The sequence below is a fragment of the Chaetura pelagica genome, unplaced genomic scaffold, assembly GCF_000747805.2.
Source record: "Chaetura pelagica isolate M959 unplaced genomic scaffold, ChaPel_1.0 scaffold2, whole genome shotgun sequence".
Taxonomy (NCBI): domain Eukaryota; kingdom Metazoa; phylum Chordata; class Aves; order Apodiformes; family Apodidae; genus Chaetura; species Chaetura pelagica.
In genome coordinates this window covers 5,780,703-5,798,085 of record NW_009952796.1, presented here as the reverse complement: position 1 = coordinate 5,798,085, position 17,383 = coordinate 5,780,703, and the positions used below count along the sequence as shown (strand labels likewise).

The following is a 17,383-nucleotide window of genomic DNA, read 5'->3' as shown; positions in this document are numbered from 1 at the left end:
CCCTTCCTGCTCTGTCGAGCCTAGTTCAGGTAAACCAGTATTTTGATTGCCATTAAGAAGCTGCTCTGTTGTGCTGGATCTGATGTACAGAGGAGAACACAGTTTGTTACTGAAATGGGTACGTTTCTTCGTTTCTTGGACTGTCTAATTGTGTGCCCTGGGGCAGCTGGCAGAGTAGAAGTGTCTCTGACAGCTTACTTTGCTTGTTGAGCTGCTATGAGCTGTGCTGGTGAAGGTAACTTGTTGAAGGTATCAGCTGTGTCCTGCAGTAGGAGGGGGTGGCTTGCATAGCTCTTCCAGTATCAGCCTGGCTTTATGGTTTTCCACTTCCTGTCTTTGAAATACCATTGCACCCAGCCTTCAGTATATGACAGTCCCTGATGTAAGCATGCACTGCTTAAAGTGATCTGCAGTATAGCACATCTGAATAGACAGTATGCAAACCATATAATTTTGCTATCTAAAAGCTCTCCTGGTATGTTAAGTACTCTAATTTTGTTTGACTTCTTCGAGTTATTTCCTCTTACCCTAACAAGAATGCATTTTCAACCTCAGTAATATATCAATCCATATTAATTGTTTGACTTTTTTTTTTTGAGGGCTTATTTGATGGCCTGATTGTGATGTATAAGTTAAGTAGGCTTTTGTTTCAAGAGTATGAAAACACTTATAACTGCGTTTTATGTGAAGTTGAGCTTTGATCATGCTTATTTGGAAGGACCAGTTGGCAGCTCTTCTGTTGATGCAGAACATCTTTAGGGGGGAAGAACTATGAGTGTAAGAGTGTGTACTGGGATCTGCAGGCAGCAGTTCAATTCTTGTGCTTCTTGGCTTTGGGCTTGCTCATTAAAACTTTGCAAATGAATAGCATTAACATACATGACTTCCGCTTTTAAGCTGTGAGGTGAAAAATTGCTCTTCACAAATTCTTGTCTAGCTTCTTCTAGGTGACTCAACTGGATACTATCCTGTGGCAGTTGAGCATTTAGAGCAAGTGTAGTAGGTGTTGGAGTGGAAACTGCAGCATGTTGTGCCATATTTCTTAACATGAAAAAAATGCATGTAGTCTCTTTAGTATGTTTCTTAAACTCCCTTCAGTCTGAATTTGCTGTTCTATTAGTGTTAATGGTACAGTGCTACCTAGTGACAGAAGCCTCCATTATCAGCTTTTCATTACTAGTTACAGCTTTGTCTTTCTGTTGTGTTTGCATACCAACTCAAACAGTGGTCTTCAACCAAGTGGTTAATTACCTGTAGTGCAAAGGAGGGTCATGGGTGTTCAAAGTATTGGTTTTCTGGAGTATTTGACTTGCCTGCAAAACTGAGACCCCTTGAAGGCATCTAAGCAAAGCAAGACACTGTCAGGGAGAGGGGTAGTAAGAGAGCCTATGTTTTAGTGTGCAGGAATTTCCCTTCCAGGGTGACAGCACAGTAATGGGGTGTTGTGGTTTCATGGCATCAGTGAGGCCTGAGCTTGCAGTAAGTGGGAGCCAGTCTTTCTATTTTCTGGGGGAACTACTTCACGGTATCAGTGATAAATAATATGTGTGTGTGTGTACATATATATGGGCCCTTACAGCAGTATGTCCAAAGCATCATAGTTCCATAGCCTACCTTGCTCATGTAACCATCCCCTTAAGCACTACTTGAGTTTGATCTGTTAGTGGCCACTGCTTATGTGTAACATTTAGTTGACTTGAGAAATTGCCACTTCAGGTGACTGATGGTTTTAAGTATGGTCAGGAAAGAAGTCTAATCTTTTGTAAGACAGCTGAGCCTTTATCTGGCCCTGCTGGGTTATGCATACCAGTGGCATGGGAAGGGTTGTAGAGTTTCTGTACTACTGCTGTGCACATCCTTTGGATTTCTCAGTGTGTTTCCTAGAGCTCTTTGATGTTCTTCAGCTTCCTGACAGCTGTGTTACATGTCTGGGTAGTACCTACTTAAACAGTATGTTCACAGATGCTTGAATAAATATGGCATTTCTACTTGCCTGGACTTGCTAATGCTCTTTTTTTGGCATATTTGACTCTGTAGATGGCTTCCTGTACTTTGATTCAGTTCAACAGCAACCATTCTGAATCCTTGGGTTAATTATACAGTGTGGTTCATGCTGAAGAATTAATCTGAAAAATGGCTATTTTATAGCCTCACCCTCTTGACTAGCTCCAAATACTTTGCTGAGAGTTTGCTCATAATCAATCTGCATTATATATAAGTCATTGAATGCTTGTCCCATCTGTTTCTCATCTATCTGTTTTCCTCTTTTTATTTAGCTTGTTTGTTCTTCCCTTGGGTCACCATTCTTCATAAATGCAGATTTTTGCTTCTCTCAATAGTTAGGGGTTGAGGTCTGACTTAGGTTCTGTGAAAATGCAGGTGTACTGTGTATAGCATGGGAAGGAATGCTTTGTTTCCCTTTACTCCCTCAGGAGTGAGTTCAGATACTGATGATAGCTGGCTTGGGTAGCAGTCTAGTACAGCACAGAGCTGTGGTTTTTGGCAGACAACTGTAGGTGTACAGGGTGTGCAAGGTAGGCTGTGCCATAGGGACCCCTTTGAAAAGCATACTGTGCTCAGAAGTCTGGCAAAATTTCAGTGTAGTACTCTTGGCAATTGACTTGCTTTTAAGCAATGCTGCCCCAAGATATTGAGTATTGAGTGTGTGCTGATTAGTGAATCTAATGGAAGTGCTTGCTCTCCAGTAAGTGAATTCTGAGATAAATGTGAAATATTGAGGAAAAGCTAAAGGGCTCCTTGGATGGCTTTGGAGCAGGAGGCCTGAGATTCAAGGAGAGAGCTTACCAGGACATGCTGATTTGCATCTCTTAAGGATCATGGACTTATTGGGGTGAGAAGGGACCTCTAGGGGTTGTCAAGTTCAGCCCTCTCTATTTAGATCCCGTTTTGAGTATCTTCTAAGAATGGATACTTCAAAACCTCTCTGGCTAACCTGCTGCAGTACAGAAAAAAAAAGTGGAATTTCCTGTATTTCAGTTTGTCTGCTAGCTCTTGTCCTTTCACTGGGTATCACTGAGCAGGGACTGTTTCAGTCCTTACATCCCCCTCTTCTCCAGCCTATCATATTTGTAAGTAGGTATTTTTATGGTCAAAGGCTTTTGTTTTTTGAAGGTGGAAAAGATAATTTGCTGTAAAGTTGTGTGACACTACCAAAAGAGCAAGTATGTGAGATTCTGGGAGAGTAGAGAGGGCCTGTAGAAATGGATAAAAGTGATTAAATATTTACCTTACTATTTTTTTCATTCTGGCTTAAAAATTAATTACATGTGTGTAATGGTTCCTTGTGATGTCTTAACTGAGTAAGTCCAGTAGCATGTTTGAACATAGTCTATAAAAAAATACAGCTTCTTGCTGTGACCTGCAAACACTTGTCCTCTGGAGTTGTCTCTAATTTTCAGAAGTATTTGCTCTGTATTTCTCAATAGGCCATAGTAAAGGTATATTTTTTCCCCCTCTTCTGTTCTTAGATTTGTTTCTTTTCCTGTTAATAACTGTTCACAAGCATCAGATGAGCAACTTTGCAATATGCAAATATCAGTCCTAAAATTGGGGTGTGGATTCAACTTGTTCAGTTTGGGACTGTAAGCAACCTGCTCCAAAGTGACCTTTACTGTAAAGAGACCTGGAAACTAGTGGTGGCTCTGCCTGTGATTCCTGACTATGTGGAGAGTCATTAGCAATACAGTCATGTGCAATGTCTGATGCTTACATCTGATAATTGCTTCCTCATTTCAGCCCTTCCATAAGGAGATGATGCCTATTTATTTGTTTTCCTGCTTAAGAAAAAGATCCCTTCTTAATGGCAGTGTAATTACATATAGCAATACCTGTTTCTTTGATTTGCTATGACAGTTTGTGTGCGGAGTCCTAGCTGACTAATTTTATATATACTTTCAAATCAATATAAGTATCTTCTTACCAGAAAATGCTTGGCAGGATCTAAGTGGGACTGTTTCAGAAGGTGTTGGTAGATTCTGATTATGTTCAGGCTTATGTTTCCTGAATCTTGGGGCCAGAGTGTTGGTGCAACAGAGTCACCTCTAAAACTTCTCTATGAGGAGTTATTCTGGCTGCCTTGGAAAAGTGCAGCCATCAAGTTGTCTCAAGGAGAAATTTCCCTTCATTCTGTTTTTTGCTGTGTGGTTTTCCTTGCCTTAAACCTGGTTTATTGTGCTTTCATCAATGTGAAGAGCATGAAAGGAGAGTAATCTATAAAGTTAATGTCACACCTTTGTGGAAAATCCTTCCTGTCCACACTATAGTAGACTTTGCAAACATGTTTGAAGTCAAGTTAAGGATTTTAAATATTTCAGAGATATAGAAAAAACTTATTTACTGTGAGAGTGACAGAGCACTGGAACAGGCTGCCCAGAGGGGTTGTGGAGTCTCCTTTACTGGAGACATTCAAAACCCACCTGGATGTGTTCCTGTGTGATGTGCTCTAAGTGATCTTTCAAGGTCCATTCCAACCCCTAGGATTCTGTGATTCTGTGGTAGATCCATACAGAATGACTTTCAACTAATTAATGTAAATGTTTATATGATAACTTACTACCTAAGATTCACTCTAGGTGGTATGAGGAAAAACACTTCATAATTCATAATTAAGTTTCAGCATCTGAAGTTGAATGTGTTTCTTCTGAACAAACCTTTATTTTATTTGAATAGAACTGAATTAATATGTCTAACCTGATCTGACTTTCTTAGTTCTTTTTTTTTATGGAAAACTCATCATAGTGGTTATATACAATACTCTTTGCTGTGTGCATAATGACAACAGTGAAATTTTATTTTCTTCTGCAGAAAAAGATGGCAAAGCCTTTCATCCAACATACGAAGAAAAACTCAAACTTGTGGCACTGCACAAGCAGGTTCTGCTGGGACCTTACAACCCTGACACTTGCCCTGAAGTTGGATTCTTTGATGTGCTGGGGAATGATAGGAGGTAAAAAGGCTGGTGTTCTTGTTGGTCTTAACTCTGCTTTTTTTCTGTCTGAAGAAAGCATCATCCAATTTCTGTAATAAGAATAAAAGTATGTGGGTTGTGTCAGTGTGTGTTTATGGTAGTGGAAAGTGAGTGGCCTCTTCAAATACATTTTAGAAATTGAGAGTAAATGAGCTATGAGAAGATTATTTGGGTTTTTAAGTAACATTAGGAAAAGCTGCTGTGCCTAGTGCCCAATTCCTCCTAGCAGTATAAGACTTAGTTAGTTCTGCATTAGTGTGCACGTTTGTGTTTCATCCTAACTCTACACTAGATTTAAAATAGGCCAAGCTTATTGCTAGTTTTAACAGCATTCACCATAGCTTTTGTTAATACCAAGTATACTTCTGAAATCAGATACCTGATGCTTTCAAAATGAGTAAATTTTAATGAGATCTGACAGTCTCAGGCATGTCTCTTTTATTGCTTCATAGAATGGCTAGAGTTGGAAGGGACCTTAAAGATCATCTAGTTCCAACCCCCCTGCACGGGCTAGGACACCTCCCACTAGACCAGGTTGCTCAAAGACCCATCCAGCCTGGCCTTGAACGCTTCCAAGGAGAGGGCATCCACAGCTTCCCTTGGCAACCTGTTTCAGTGTCTCACCACCCTCACAGTAAAAAATTTCCTCCCAATGTCTAAACTAAATCTACCCTCTTTCAGTTTAAAACCATTACCCCTTGTTCCTTGTGAAAAGTCTGTTCCCAGTTTTTCTACAGCCCTTTCTGGCACTGGAAGGCTACTATAAAGTCTCCTTGGAGTCTTCTCCAGGCTGAACAGCCTCAACTTTCTCAGCCTGTCTCCATAGGAGAGGTGCTCCAGCCTTATCATCTTTATGGCCCTCCTCTCTACTTTCTTCAAGAGCTCTATATCCTTTCTGTGTTGTGGGCTCCAGAATTGGACACAATACTCCGTGTGGGGTCTCATGAGTGCGAAGAAGGGCAGAATCTCCCTCGCCCTCCTGGCCACACTTCTTTTGATGCAGCCCAAGATCTATTTGGCTTTCTAGGCTGCAAGTGCCCATTGCTGGCTCATGTTGAGCTTCTCATCAGCCAGCACCCCCAGATCCTTCTCTTCAAAGCTGTTCTCAATCCATTCTCCCCCTAGCCTGTATTTATGCCTGGAGTTGCACCAATCCAGGTGCAGGACCTGGTTAAACTTCATGAGGTTGGCACTGGCCCACCTCTCCAGCCTGTCAAGGTCCCTCTGGATGGACTCCCCTCCAGCATGTCAACCACACCACACAGATTGGTGTCATCAGCAAACTTGCTGAGGGTGCACTCAGTCCCACTCTCCATGTTGCTGATGAAGATGTTAAACGTCCCAGTACTGACCCCTGAGGAATGACACGTGTCACTGTTCCCCATCTGCACATTGAGCTGCTGGTCACCACTCTCTGAGTGCAACCATTCAGCCGATTCCTTATCCACTGAGTGGTCCATCCACCAAATCCATATTCTTTTAATTTTGAGACCAGAATGTCATGCAGGACAGTGTTGAAGGCTTTGCACAAGTCCAGGTAGATGGCATCAGTTACTCTTCCTTTGTCCACTGATGCTGTGACTCCCATCATAAAAGGCCACCAAATTTGTCAGGCATGATTTACCCTTGGTAAAGCCATGTTGATTGCCACCAACCACTTTTGCATTTTTCATGCACCTGAGCAGAGCCTTCAGGAGGATCTGCTGCATGCTCTTGCAGAGCATAGAGGTGAGACTGACTGACCTACAGTTCTGGGTCTTCTTTCCCTTTTTCCAGTCAGTGGAAACTGGCATGACTTTTCAAATAGGATGGAAAGTGGTGTTGCTACTTCATCTACCAACTCCCTTAGGAACCACAGGTGGATTTTGTAAGGTCCCATGGGCTTCTGCACTTCTGGGTTTTTCAGGTGGTCTCAAATCTGCTCTTTTCCTACAGTAGGCAGATCTTCCTTTTCCTGGTGTCTGCTTTTGCATTCTTGCAGTTCAGGTGGCAGTTCTCGTTTGTTATTTGTAGTTGTGAAGGCAGTGTGCAAAGAAGCTCAGGCTTCTCAGAGCTGGAGCCAGTGCACTGCTTTTTGCCCAAATGGTGCAGGCAGAAGAGCACAGAAACCTACAGGTTTAAGGTCTGTCTTTGAGAAAAAGTTGGTTCTCTGAAACTCCATATGATAGGTTAGTCCCTGGTCTCCCAACTTTTTTTTTTTTTCTTCTCGGTGTTATCAGACTTCACTACAGACTTGAAAAGAGTTGAGTTGTCTTTTATTTCAGCTGATTTTTCTCTCTCAGGAAGGAATGGGCTGCCCTTGGAAACATGTCAAAGCAAAAAGCAATGACAGAATTTGTTAAGCTCCTGAATAGGTGCTGCCACTTATTTTCAACATATGTGACTTCCCACAAGATAGAGAAAGAAGAACAAGAAAAGAAAAGGTAATGTTTGAGTTCTTTGGTGTTGGAATATATTGAGTGTATAACTCTTGACCTGTGGACAGTGTCATAGCTAGCTTAGATTGAAGTCATCTTGAGAAGAGAAATGCTTCAAGTTTAGGTGTCTGTTCTATCATTTTATCATCTTAAGCCTTTTTACTTTGCCAATAAAGAGTGGTTGTTTCCATTGTGGACACTTAGAATATAAGGAGTTTTTAAAATTTTGCTGATGCTGTCATCTGTTTAAGAAATACATATCTGCCCCAATAGGTCTGTGGACTAAATGTGTACATAACAGGAAATTGTCAGGTGCTTTAAACTTGTATGCTTTAAATTGGTATGGGTTAGCAACTTGACAAAGGCTATCTTCTACTGTTATTTATGTATCATGTTACTGTTAAACTATATTATCAATGTAATTATTAAACATATGTAAAAACTTGGAAGATGTTTTTAAGGTTTCCTTATGCTACTGCTGTCTACTAAGAATAGTCTAGAAATAGGTTAGAATTAATATAAAATGATAATACAGAATTTAAGCATATCATACTGCACAGTGCTGGTAAACTAAACAGTCGTATGTTTTCTTCTTCTGTCCAATAAAACACTTCTCCAGTCAAATTGAAATGGGAGGAGTTGATACCAAACAAAAAGCCTTATTGGGCAGGCAAAAGGCAGGTTATTGCATGTGGAAAATTACTCGCCCTAGGATTGTAGGAATGCTGAAATAGCTTATTGAGTGGATGTTGCAGAAGAGAAGAGGAAGAACGAAGGCGGCGTGAAGAGGAGGAGCGTGAGCGTTTACAAAAAGAAGAAGAAAAACGTAGGCGAGAAGAAGAGGAAAGACTAAGAAGAGAAGAAGAAGAGAGAAGGAGAATAGAGGAGGAACGACTTCGAATGGAACAACAGAAGTGAGTACCTGACACAAGTAACACTTCAAAGGAAATAACTGCCTTGCACTTGGGACAATTCTATCTAACTTTTTAAATAATTGTGCTAGAATTTAATACCTGAAGTTCAGCGTACTCAAGTCTAGCAGTGACATTTGCATCTTTAGTTAAAAGGGACACAGTTTGCAGGGAATAATTATCCTAACATGTTACTACTGTATGCAGCCTTCACAGATGAAAGTGCCAGAGAAGCTTTGTTTAAAGAGAAGGCTTAACTTCTTGAAAACCTGTGGCTCTGCTTCTTAAATGATGAATGCTGCACTCAGCTGAGCAGAGTTAAGTGTCTACCAGGAAGTGTTAGGCTGCAGTCAGTCATGCTTTTCATGTTTGTGTACTGTCCTGGGAAATTGAGATAGTGATGTGGTGTGTTCTTAGATTTATCAGAAAGCGTTGCTGAGCTGCACCACAGCAGATCTTTTCTTAACAATATTTGTAGAAGGGCTGCTAGAAAGATGGTTTCTGCATGTTTTATGGAGGAACCAAATGTGGTTTTTTTTTCCCCCCTTGCTTGCTCGGTCGTATTTTTCTAGCACTACCTCCTTATCAGACTACAGATTGAGAACTATGTTAGAGCTCTTGGCTTTTTTAGCACTTTGTGTTTTCAATCATTGGGTAGAAATTGCTGTTCCCTTCTTTATATTCACAGCATATTTTTAGGCAAAATTCACATTTACATTACCTCTGGGCTCTACTCTATTATGCAGATTTGTTTTAATTGATTTTCACATGAATTTAATTAACTCTCTTCAAGGCCACTTTAATCACTGAAGTACAAGGCTTTCCCCAATACCCTCAGTTGCTTGTAATCTTCATACTCTCCTCCCACCAATCTAGGCAACAGATAATGGCAGCACTGAACTCCCAAACTGCCATTCAGTTCCAGCAGTATGCAGCCCAGCAGTATCCAGGCAACTATGAGCAGCAGCAGATCCTAATTCGACAGCTTCAAGAGCAGCATTATCAACAGTACATGCAGCAGTTGTATCAAGTCCAGCTTGCACAGCAACAGGTATGTCCAACCAGCTGAGAAACTTAGATTTTGTGTCCCAGACTGTCTCTAGGAGATGTTAACTTATCTGCTGGCATCTCCTTGAAATAGTTATTGCTACAAGGAGAGATAGTCTCCTAGTGACTAACACTGTTTCAGATTCAAACAACAAAGCCATTTTATTTAATCTTTTTGAGAGGTGTTCTGAAGCAGCTGTTAGTTAAGAAAATTCTAAGCAGCCTTCACTAATTACTTGGTTCAATATTGTTCTTGGAAACCAAATGTGAAGCACTGTGCTGCAGCATCTGTTGTGGGTGCAATTTAATGAGAATGTACACTAGTGCATCTGAGCATGAACAAATCTTATTCAAGTTGACTTTCCATGTAGGTATCTCACCAGAGGGTCTTTGCATAGCAGCAGGCTTTGGTTAGCTTTGTGTTTCCAGTTGGAACGTGCATGCAGCCCTGTCACATCACTACTGGTTCTGAGATTGCTCCTCCCTGCCAACTTGAGCACCTCTGACTTCTGTCTCCTTTTGCACCTGTTGTCTGACATCAGAATCTAATTAAATTGCTTGCCTGCAATAGACTGCTTGTGATCTGGGAGGCAGGACAGACTTTCATATTTATGGCAGCAGTTGGTGGCAGTAGTATATTGCTACGTTGCAAATGTTTTGTGCCTGGGCTTGAAAGGCTACTTTGCTGTTTAGGGGAATCTTGCATCTCTGGCAAATGTGCTGTATTCACATCTCAAGCTATTTTAAAGTCCAGGGATGGCCATCTGTAACTGTCATAAACAGATGTAAGTCAGACTTCAGGCTCTAGGCCTGTGTGACCTCTCTGGGCAGGACCTTAGTCTTATGGCATATAGCTGCCAGCCTGAGGTCCATTGTTCTTGAGCTAAAGACTTAAAATTCAGTAACTGATTTCCTGTTAAGTCATTTGTATTAAGATGAGGCTGATCCACTAAGCAAAGAGGGGATCTTTTCTTCCAAGGAAGGGAGCCATGTGAAACTCATTAAGTTCAACAAGGCCAAGTGCAAAGTCCTGCACCTAGATCAGGACAGTCCCCAATATCAGTACAAACTGGGTGATGAATGGATTGAGGACAGCCCTGCAGAGATGGACGTGGGGATACTGATGGGTGAAAATCTGGCTATGAGCTGCCAAGGGAGTCCTGGGCTCCTTAAAAAGAAGTGTGGTCCACAGGTTGAGGAAGGGAGTTGATTGTCCCTCTCTATTCTGGTCTCGTGAGACCCCACCTGGAGTACTATATGCAGCTCTGGGATCCCCAGTACAAGAAAGACATGGGACCTGTGTGCTGGTTTCTTGATATTTTTGGTAGTGGGGGAAGGGCCCCAGGGGTGGCTCCAGTAAGAAGCTGAGAAGCTACCCCTGGTACAAAACCAGTCAAGGAGCCATTAGAGGGACAATAGATGCACCTCTATGATTAACATACGAAGAAACTGAGATAACACCTGAGCAGATCGAGCAGTTCAAGGAAGAAGAGCTGTGCTGGAGAGATGACAGGCAGTGCTGAAGTGAACATCCTTATGTTAACAGGCAGTGCATCCTTATGGTTAGTGAGGAAGGGGAAGAAGGTGCCCAAGTAGAAGTTTCCCTGCAACCCATGGTGAGATGGCAGCTGTCCCCCTGCACTCATGGAGGAACATGGTGGAACATTCCCTAAGGTGCCAGGAGGGGTGAACTTGGCCAGTGGACTTGGATTTTGCGGCCACTGAACTCGGATTATGCAGCTTTGGAAGATTCTGGCACCAGGGGAGGTGACTGTTCCCAAAGCAGCCCGTGACTCTTTGGGAAGCCCAGGCTGGAGGAGCTCCGGACCTCGTGGGAAGGACTCATGAAGGAGAGGTTCGTGGAGGACTCTCCCATGGGAAGAAGGGACCTGGGAAAGCAGGGAAGGACTGTAAGGAATCCTTCTTCCTGAGGAGGAAGGAGCAGCAGGAACCACCAGCCTGTGAACTGACTCTAAACCCCATCCCCTGTCCTTTGCCCAGGACCTGAATTGATGAAGAGCCCTCCTTGTCCTTTGTCTCGACCCATGAGCTTCTCTTTGGCCTTTGTCCTCCCCATCCCAGAGTGTGTGTGTGTGGGGGCAGCTGAGTGAGTGGCCACAGGGCTGCTTCTTTGTTGTCGTTTCAGGCCCAAACCAAGATAGTCTGTTAGATCAGGTCCAGAGGAGGGCTAAGAGAGTTGAGGTTGTGTTGTTCAGCCCGCAGAAGGCTCCAGGGAGTCCTTATTGCAGCCTTTCAATACTTAAAGAGTGCTTTTAAGAAAGATGGGGACAAGCTTTTTAGCAGGGCCTGTAGCAATAGAAGAAGGGACACTGGTTTTAATCTGAGACAGTGTAGGTTTAGATTGGACAAAAGGGATAAATTGTTGTACAATGAGGGTCGTCAGACACAGAATCAAGTTGCCCAGGGAAGTTGTGGGTGTCCCCTCCCTGTAAGTGTTCAAGGCGAGGTTGGATGGGGCTTTGAGCAGCCTGATCTAGTGAAAGATGTCCCTGCCCACAGCAGGCAGGTTGGACTAGGTGATCTTTAAAGGTCCCTTCCAAGCCTAACCATGATTCTGTGAAGCTGAAGTAGTACAGGAGAGTCAGAAGCTTCCTGTCCTCTTATTGTTACTCTTGAAGCTTAGTGACCCCTTGGTACCAATGCTTTGGTGTTGTAGTGGTAAGCAAAAGCTATAGCCTTTTCAGTCTTGTCCTTGATGTCTTCTGTAGTTGGTACTACTCACTTGAGACTGAGGTGTCAGAGATGTGACCAATTTTCTTCAGTGCTGTCAGCACTGCTCCTTTCAATCATGGCTGTCTGCTTTCTATGTACAGAAGAGTAATGTCCTCTGGGGAAAATATAATTTCCTTTATAGTGGCTTACAAAATAATAAGTCTGCCAGACTATGAAGGTTATCTTTCAAATCTCTACTTGGACAACTCTTGTAGAGGAAAGGATGAAAAACAAGTGTGCAGCAAAGCTAAAATGATATAAGTCTAGTTCAAACTTTCCTGAAGACTCAGATAACACTTCTGAGGTATACTTTTCTTTCAAATGCCTGTAACTCAGCCAACTTGGGATCTATTGGAGCAGTTCAAAAGTGCTGTTCTGTCACCGTTGCTTACAGATTAGCTTGTGATACAATCAATTTTAGAAAGGCTGTACGTAATAGTTTTCTAGAAAAGCCCTCACTACTTTACATTGATTGTTTCAGTGCATAGAACTGCTCTAGTAAAAAGAGCAGCATTTTTACAGTTTTCCAAGTCTGAAATCTAACTGATGTTTGACTATAATGTATTCATACATCTTCAGAATACCCATCTTCCATTGATTTTTCAAAATAATTTGTTCATTAGGTTATTCTTTTAAAATTGTACTGTCAATAATAACTTTTCCCTGTCCCAACAGAAAAGCTTGTGTAGTCCCCCAGTACTAATAACTAGGGCAGGGAAATGTGCCTTGAAGGTAAAGGGGTAACGCATCCTGCTTAAATCCAAAAGGATGGTTGTTACCTCGTATAATCTCATTTTAGGTGTATTTAATTCTTTGCTCAGAAAATTATAAATTTTGTGGATTTAATAAAAAATACTATTGAACAAGTTAGCTCACAAACTGACAAGTACTTGATAGACCTTAGATACTTCCACCTCTTTTTTAGACCTGAATTAGCTCAAGCAAGAACCCTTTCAGCCCACTGGTAAAAACCAAGAAACAAGTAATCACTTCCAATTTTGAGAGAAATGTTACAGGAATTACTGAAACGCAGAACTTCTGTAGTTAAGAACAAGAGTTTATTGTGTGTGCTCTAATTAACTTGTAAGCTTGATCTTTTTGTCCAGGTTGTATCCACCAGCCTAGAATAAAGTGACTTCACTTCTGCTGATACTAAATACATGTAATTCTCACTGTACTGCTTCTGGTCTTTCATGTAAAGCCTCCTTGTGGAGTGCAGAGGGAGATATTTTTTATTTGAAGTATCTCTATACCTTCTGCCGGAAGAGGGAGATACCTTGAGAAGTTTGAGTTTTACTTGACTTGATTTCTGTCATTTTAGGCAGCCTTACAAAAACAGCAGGAGGCAGTTGTGGCAGCAACAGGGACACCTCTAACTACTGCATCAAAGGTGAATGCATCTGCCCCAGGGGACACCCTATCTATTAATGGGCAGGCCAGTACACATGCAGACAGCCCTGAAAAAGAGCTGGATACAGAGGCTTTGGAAGAAGCACTGGAGAATGGACCAAAAGGTAGGACTAACTAGATTCCTTAATTAAAAATAAATAATGAATGCCTTTCTTAGGATTTAGCTATCTTAAGTATTGTTACTGTGGCTTGTTGCTTGCCTTCAATGGGCTATGAAAGAGCCAGGTTTGATACCTGGGTCCAGTTTCTCACAAGGGAGAACAATACTGCACAAGTAGAACTCAGCTTTAGGAGAAGTGAAAGAGGAGGCAGCAAAAGCATTTCAGGCATAGTGGGTGGGATCCAGAACTTCCTTTCACTTTTGACTTGAAGGAAAGGAGCATAAAAGTTCTAGCAGAAAGCTGTTCTGTGCAGAAGTATGTTCAATCTTATTTGAACTCGGGTTAAAACTGAGTGCTTTAGCCTTGCAGCTTACCATAAAGCCAAATCCTTCTTGCTCTCTCTGCTGCTCTACCTGTGGCCTAGTCCTGTCCTATGTGCAGTCTGGAACACAGTTTTGCACTGTCCTCAGACAGCTTCTAGGAGCACAAAAATTAGCCTCCTAGGCAGCTCTCTCCTCGCTGGTATTCCTGGGTGTTACCTCTTTAATCCACAACCAGTAGTCCTCAAAAGACTTGCTTGGATACCAGAATGGAGCCAACACTAACACAATCGATGTCTGCATAATGAGGCGTTGAGTTATATTTTAGTAAATACTTGACAATCCACAACCTCTGTTTCTGTCACATTAAAATATCCTTTCAGTGAAGGGTTCTGTGCAATGTAACCCCATTTCCTGTAGCAGTGCATGTGTATTTGTGTCTATCTTAAATGTGGCAGATGAGTGAACTGAGAGGATATAAGTGTGCGCTACATTTCATGCAAGTTTCACCTGTGAAAATACATTTCTTCAGTTAAAAAAAATTACCTGGAAGCAACTCCGGTGTTTATGGTCCTCAGGTACTCCTAGGGCACACTTAATTGTGTAGCATAAATAACTGAAACAGAGCTTAACTGGAGTGTTTCCTCCCCCCCTCTCCAGATTCTGTTCCATTGATAGCTGCCCCATCGATGTGGACTCGACCTCAGATAAAAGACTTCAAGGAGAAAATCCGGCAGGATGCAGACTCTGTGATCACAGTGGGCCGAGGAGAAGTGGTTACAGTTAGAGTACCAACTCACGAAGAGGGGTCTTACCTCTTTTGGGAGTTTGCGACAGACAATTATGACATTGGTTTTGGGGTGTATTTTGAATGGACAGATTCCCCTAATACTGCAGTCAGTGTGCATGTCAGTGAATCCAGTGATGATGAGGATGAAGAAGAAGGTAAGGATGCTTATTTGTATAAACTGTCAGTCCTGCAGAGCTTGCCCTGGGGTAAAACTCAAGTGATTGTTTTGTGTCATCTCCTAGTTCCCCCACATTCCCAGTAGGTGGAATCTTGGCTTCAATTTTCAATAGGAAGTACAATTCTGAAAGTAACTTCAGTCACCTTGTTTATTCAGACAGGTTAAAGCAGTTGAGGGTGAGGAAATCCTTTTAATAAGTGTTACTTACTCCTCAGTGTGCCCTCTTACCCAGTTCAGCTATTCAGTAAGGTAGATGAAACTCGTGTCAGAATGGAAGCATAGGGGATCTGCACACTGAAAAGCTTAAAATCCTGCCCTGTTGTTCATGAAATCTTTCTAGGGAGGAAATTTCCTTGACTTCAGCAAAACTGCTTGAAAGAGCAGTTTCTGATAGTGACCAGGACATAGGTCACTTACCTATGGCAAAGTATAGCATGCCATCAGAAAAAAAGGGTTTGAAAATGAGCACATGATTTACTTAGAAGGAAATGTTCTGCCATAGAAACTGATACTAAGTACTCAGTGTATTAAGTGTGTTAGATGAGTAGCACTCAATGTGAGGTAGTGTCCTAATGAAAATTAGAGCTTGGCTTTTCTAAACTAACAAGGAGTGCCTTGTCCGCTTCAGATCAGTCTGACCTTATCTTGTGAAGTATTCACCCACGTTATTCAGCTATTCAGTAAGGTAGATGAAACTCGTGTCAGAATGGAAGCATAGGGGATCTGCACACTGAAAAGCTTAAAATCCTGCCCTGTTGTTCATGAAATCTTTCTAGGGAGGAAATTTCCTTGACTTCAGCAAAACTGCTTGAAAGAGCAGTTTCTGATAGTGACCAGGACATAGGTCACTTACCTATGGCAAAGTATAGCATGCCATCAGAAAAAAAGGGTTTGAAAATGAGCACATGATTTACTTAGAAGGAAATGTTCTGCCATAGAAACTGATACTAAGTACTCAGTGTATTAAGTGTGTTAGATGAGTAGCACTCAATGTGAGGTAGTGTCCTAATGAAAATTAGAGCTTGGCTTTTCTAAACTAACAAGGAGTGCCTTGTCCGCTTCAGATCAGTCTGACCTTATCTTGTGAAGTATTCACCCACGTTAGCTGACTTTTTTTTTTTTTTTTTTTTTTTTACCTTGCAGAAAATACTAGCAGTGAAGAAAAAGCCAAAAAGAATGCCAACAAGCCTCAGCTAGATGAAATAGTGCCTGTGTACAGACGAGACTGTCATGAAGAAGTGTATGCTGGCAGCCACCAGTACCCAGGGAGAGGAGTTTATCTTCTTAAATTTGACAACTCCTACTCCCTATGGAGGTCAAAAACAGTTTACTACAGAGTTTATTACACTAGATAAAGGTGTGTCTGAGGCTGGGCTGTGCAGAAGATGTCATTTTATTTGGAATTTTCTTCAAGCATAATGGATCCTTTTGAGTCTATGTTTTATCCTCTCTGTATCTGTATGGTTCGTGTGAATTTTAACAAGTAGACACTGGGATCTTCCTGCTCCATGACACTAATGCATATTGCATTGGGCTTAACACAGGATCTCCCTAGCTCTTTTTGGTATTGGAGTTAACCAGTGGAAGTTAACCAGCTCCAGTACTAAGGTCACATCAGTTGCATTTGTTAAAGCTTCATGAAAAAGGGGGAGGGAGTTGCTGGCTCACTGACTGGGTGATCTGATGTTTCCAGGTCTGGATGCTTCGAATAACTTGTTAACAGTTAATTTAAAGATCACATCATTAACTGGTAAATTTGGATGCAGTTTGCTGTGTAGCAAGTTTCTCTCAACTGTAATTGAATGTCAGATTTTTACGCCATTAAAACTTGAAACTTTAAGTTGATGCAGTTTAGAAACAAGTTGTCTCGCCTCTGTCCTCATCAAGGAAGAAACATTCAGTTCATTAAACCAGCATAGTAGCTAAGACAAGGACAAACAGCATTCTGAAAGTACAGCAAATAACCTCTTCTGAAGATCTAAATTGAATTATGATTAAAAGTATACGTAAAAAGAATAACCTTAATCTCTGCCCCACTGCTAACCCTAGAATAAAGGTCATTTTTTGAGACAATTTACTTTGAACCAGGGCACTAGCTGTTGTTACATTTGAAGGGTTTTTAATGGGGTAGAGTTTAAGAAAAAATATACAAACCTGGAAACAGTTTTTTTGTGCAACGTTTTGGTTTGTGTTTGTAAAACCTGAATAAGCACGTTGTGCATCTGAAGAACATTAAGTCACTTTGAAGTAAAGGAGTTAATGTTGCACTAATGATGGAAATCACTGCCAGTCCATATTAGTCTGAACTGGTGTTACATGGGTGCAAACTGCTTTGATCTGTAACAGTCCACAGAAAGCCAGAGTGGACATACAGATATTAATAATGTAGATTTAATGTTAATTGCATATGGTTTAGTTGGAGCACTTCATATTTTGCATAGTGGAAAAATGCAGGCTACTTGACTTGAGGCTGCAGTAAGAATCTGCTC

General features: G+C 41.6%; 1 protein-coding gene across 1 annotated transcript in view; it reads left to right on the top strand.

The window, feature by feature from the left end:
* The window catches only part of ACBD3 (acyl-CoA binding domain containing 3), a 22,340-nt gene extending 5,603 nt beyond the window's left edge, over positions 1-16,737 (top strand). Inside the window, exons 2-8 of the mRNA XM_009994819.1 lie at positions 4,825-4,966; positions 7,270-7,410; positions 8,160-8,318; positions 9,192-9,366; positions 13,417-13,609; positions 14,587-14,871; positions 16,038-16,737. Of these exons, the coding sequence (XP_009993121.1) occupies positions 4,825-4,966; positions 7,270-7,410; positions 8,160-8,318; positions 9,192-9,366; positions 13,417-13,609; positions 14,587-14,871; positions 16,038-16,249 (1,307 nt within the window). The 3' untranslated portion in view covers positions 16,250-16,737. The remainder of the gene's footprint in view (positions 1-4,824; positions 4,967-7,269; positions 7,411-8,159; positions 8,319-9,191; positions 9,367-13,416; positions 13,610-14,586; positions 14,872-16,037) is intronic.
* Positions 16,738-17,383: the final 646 nt, after the last annotated feature.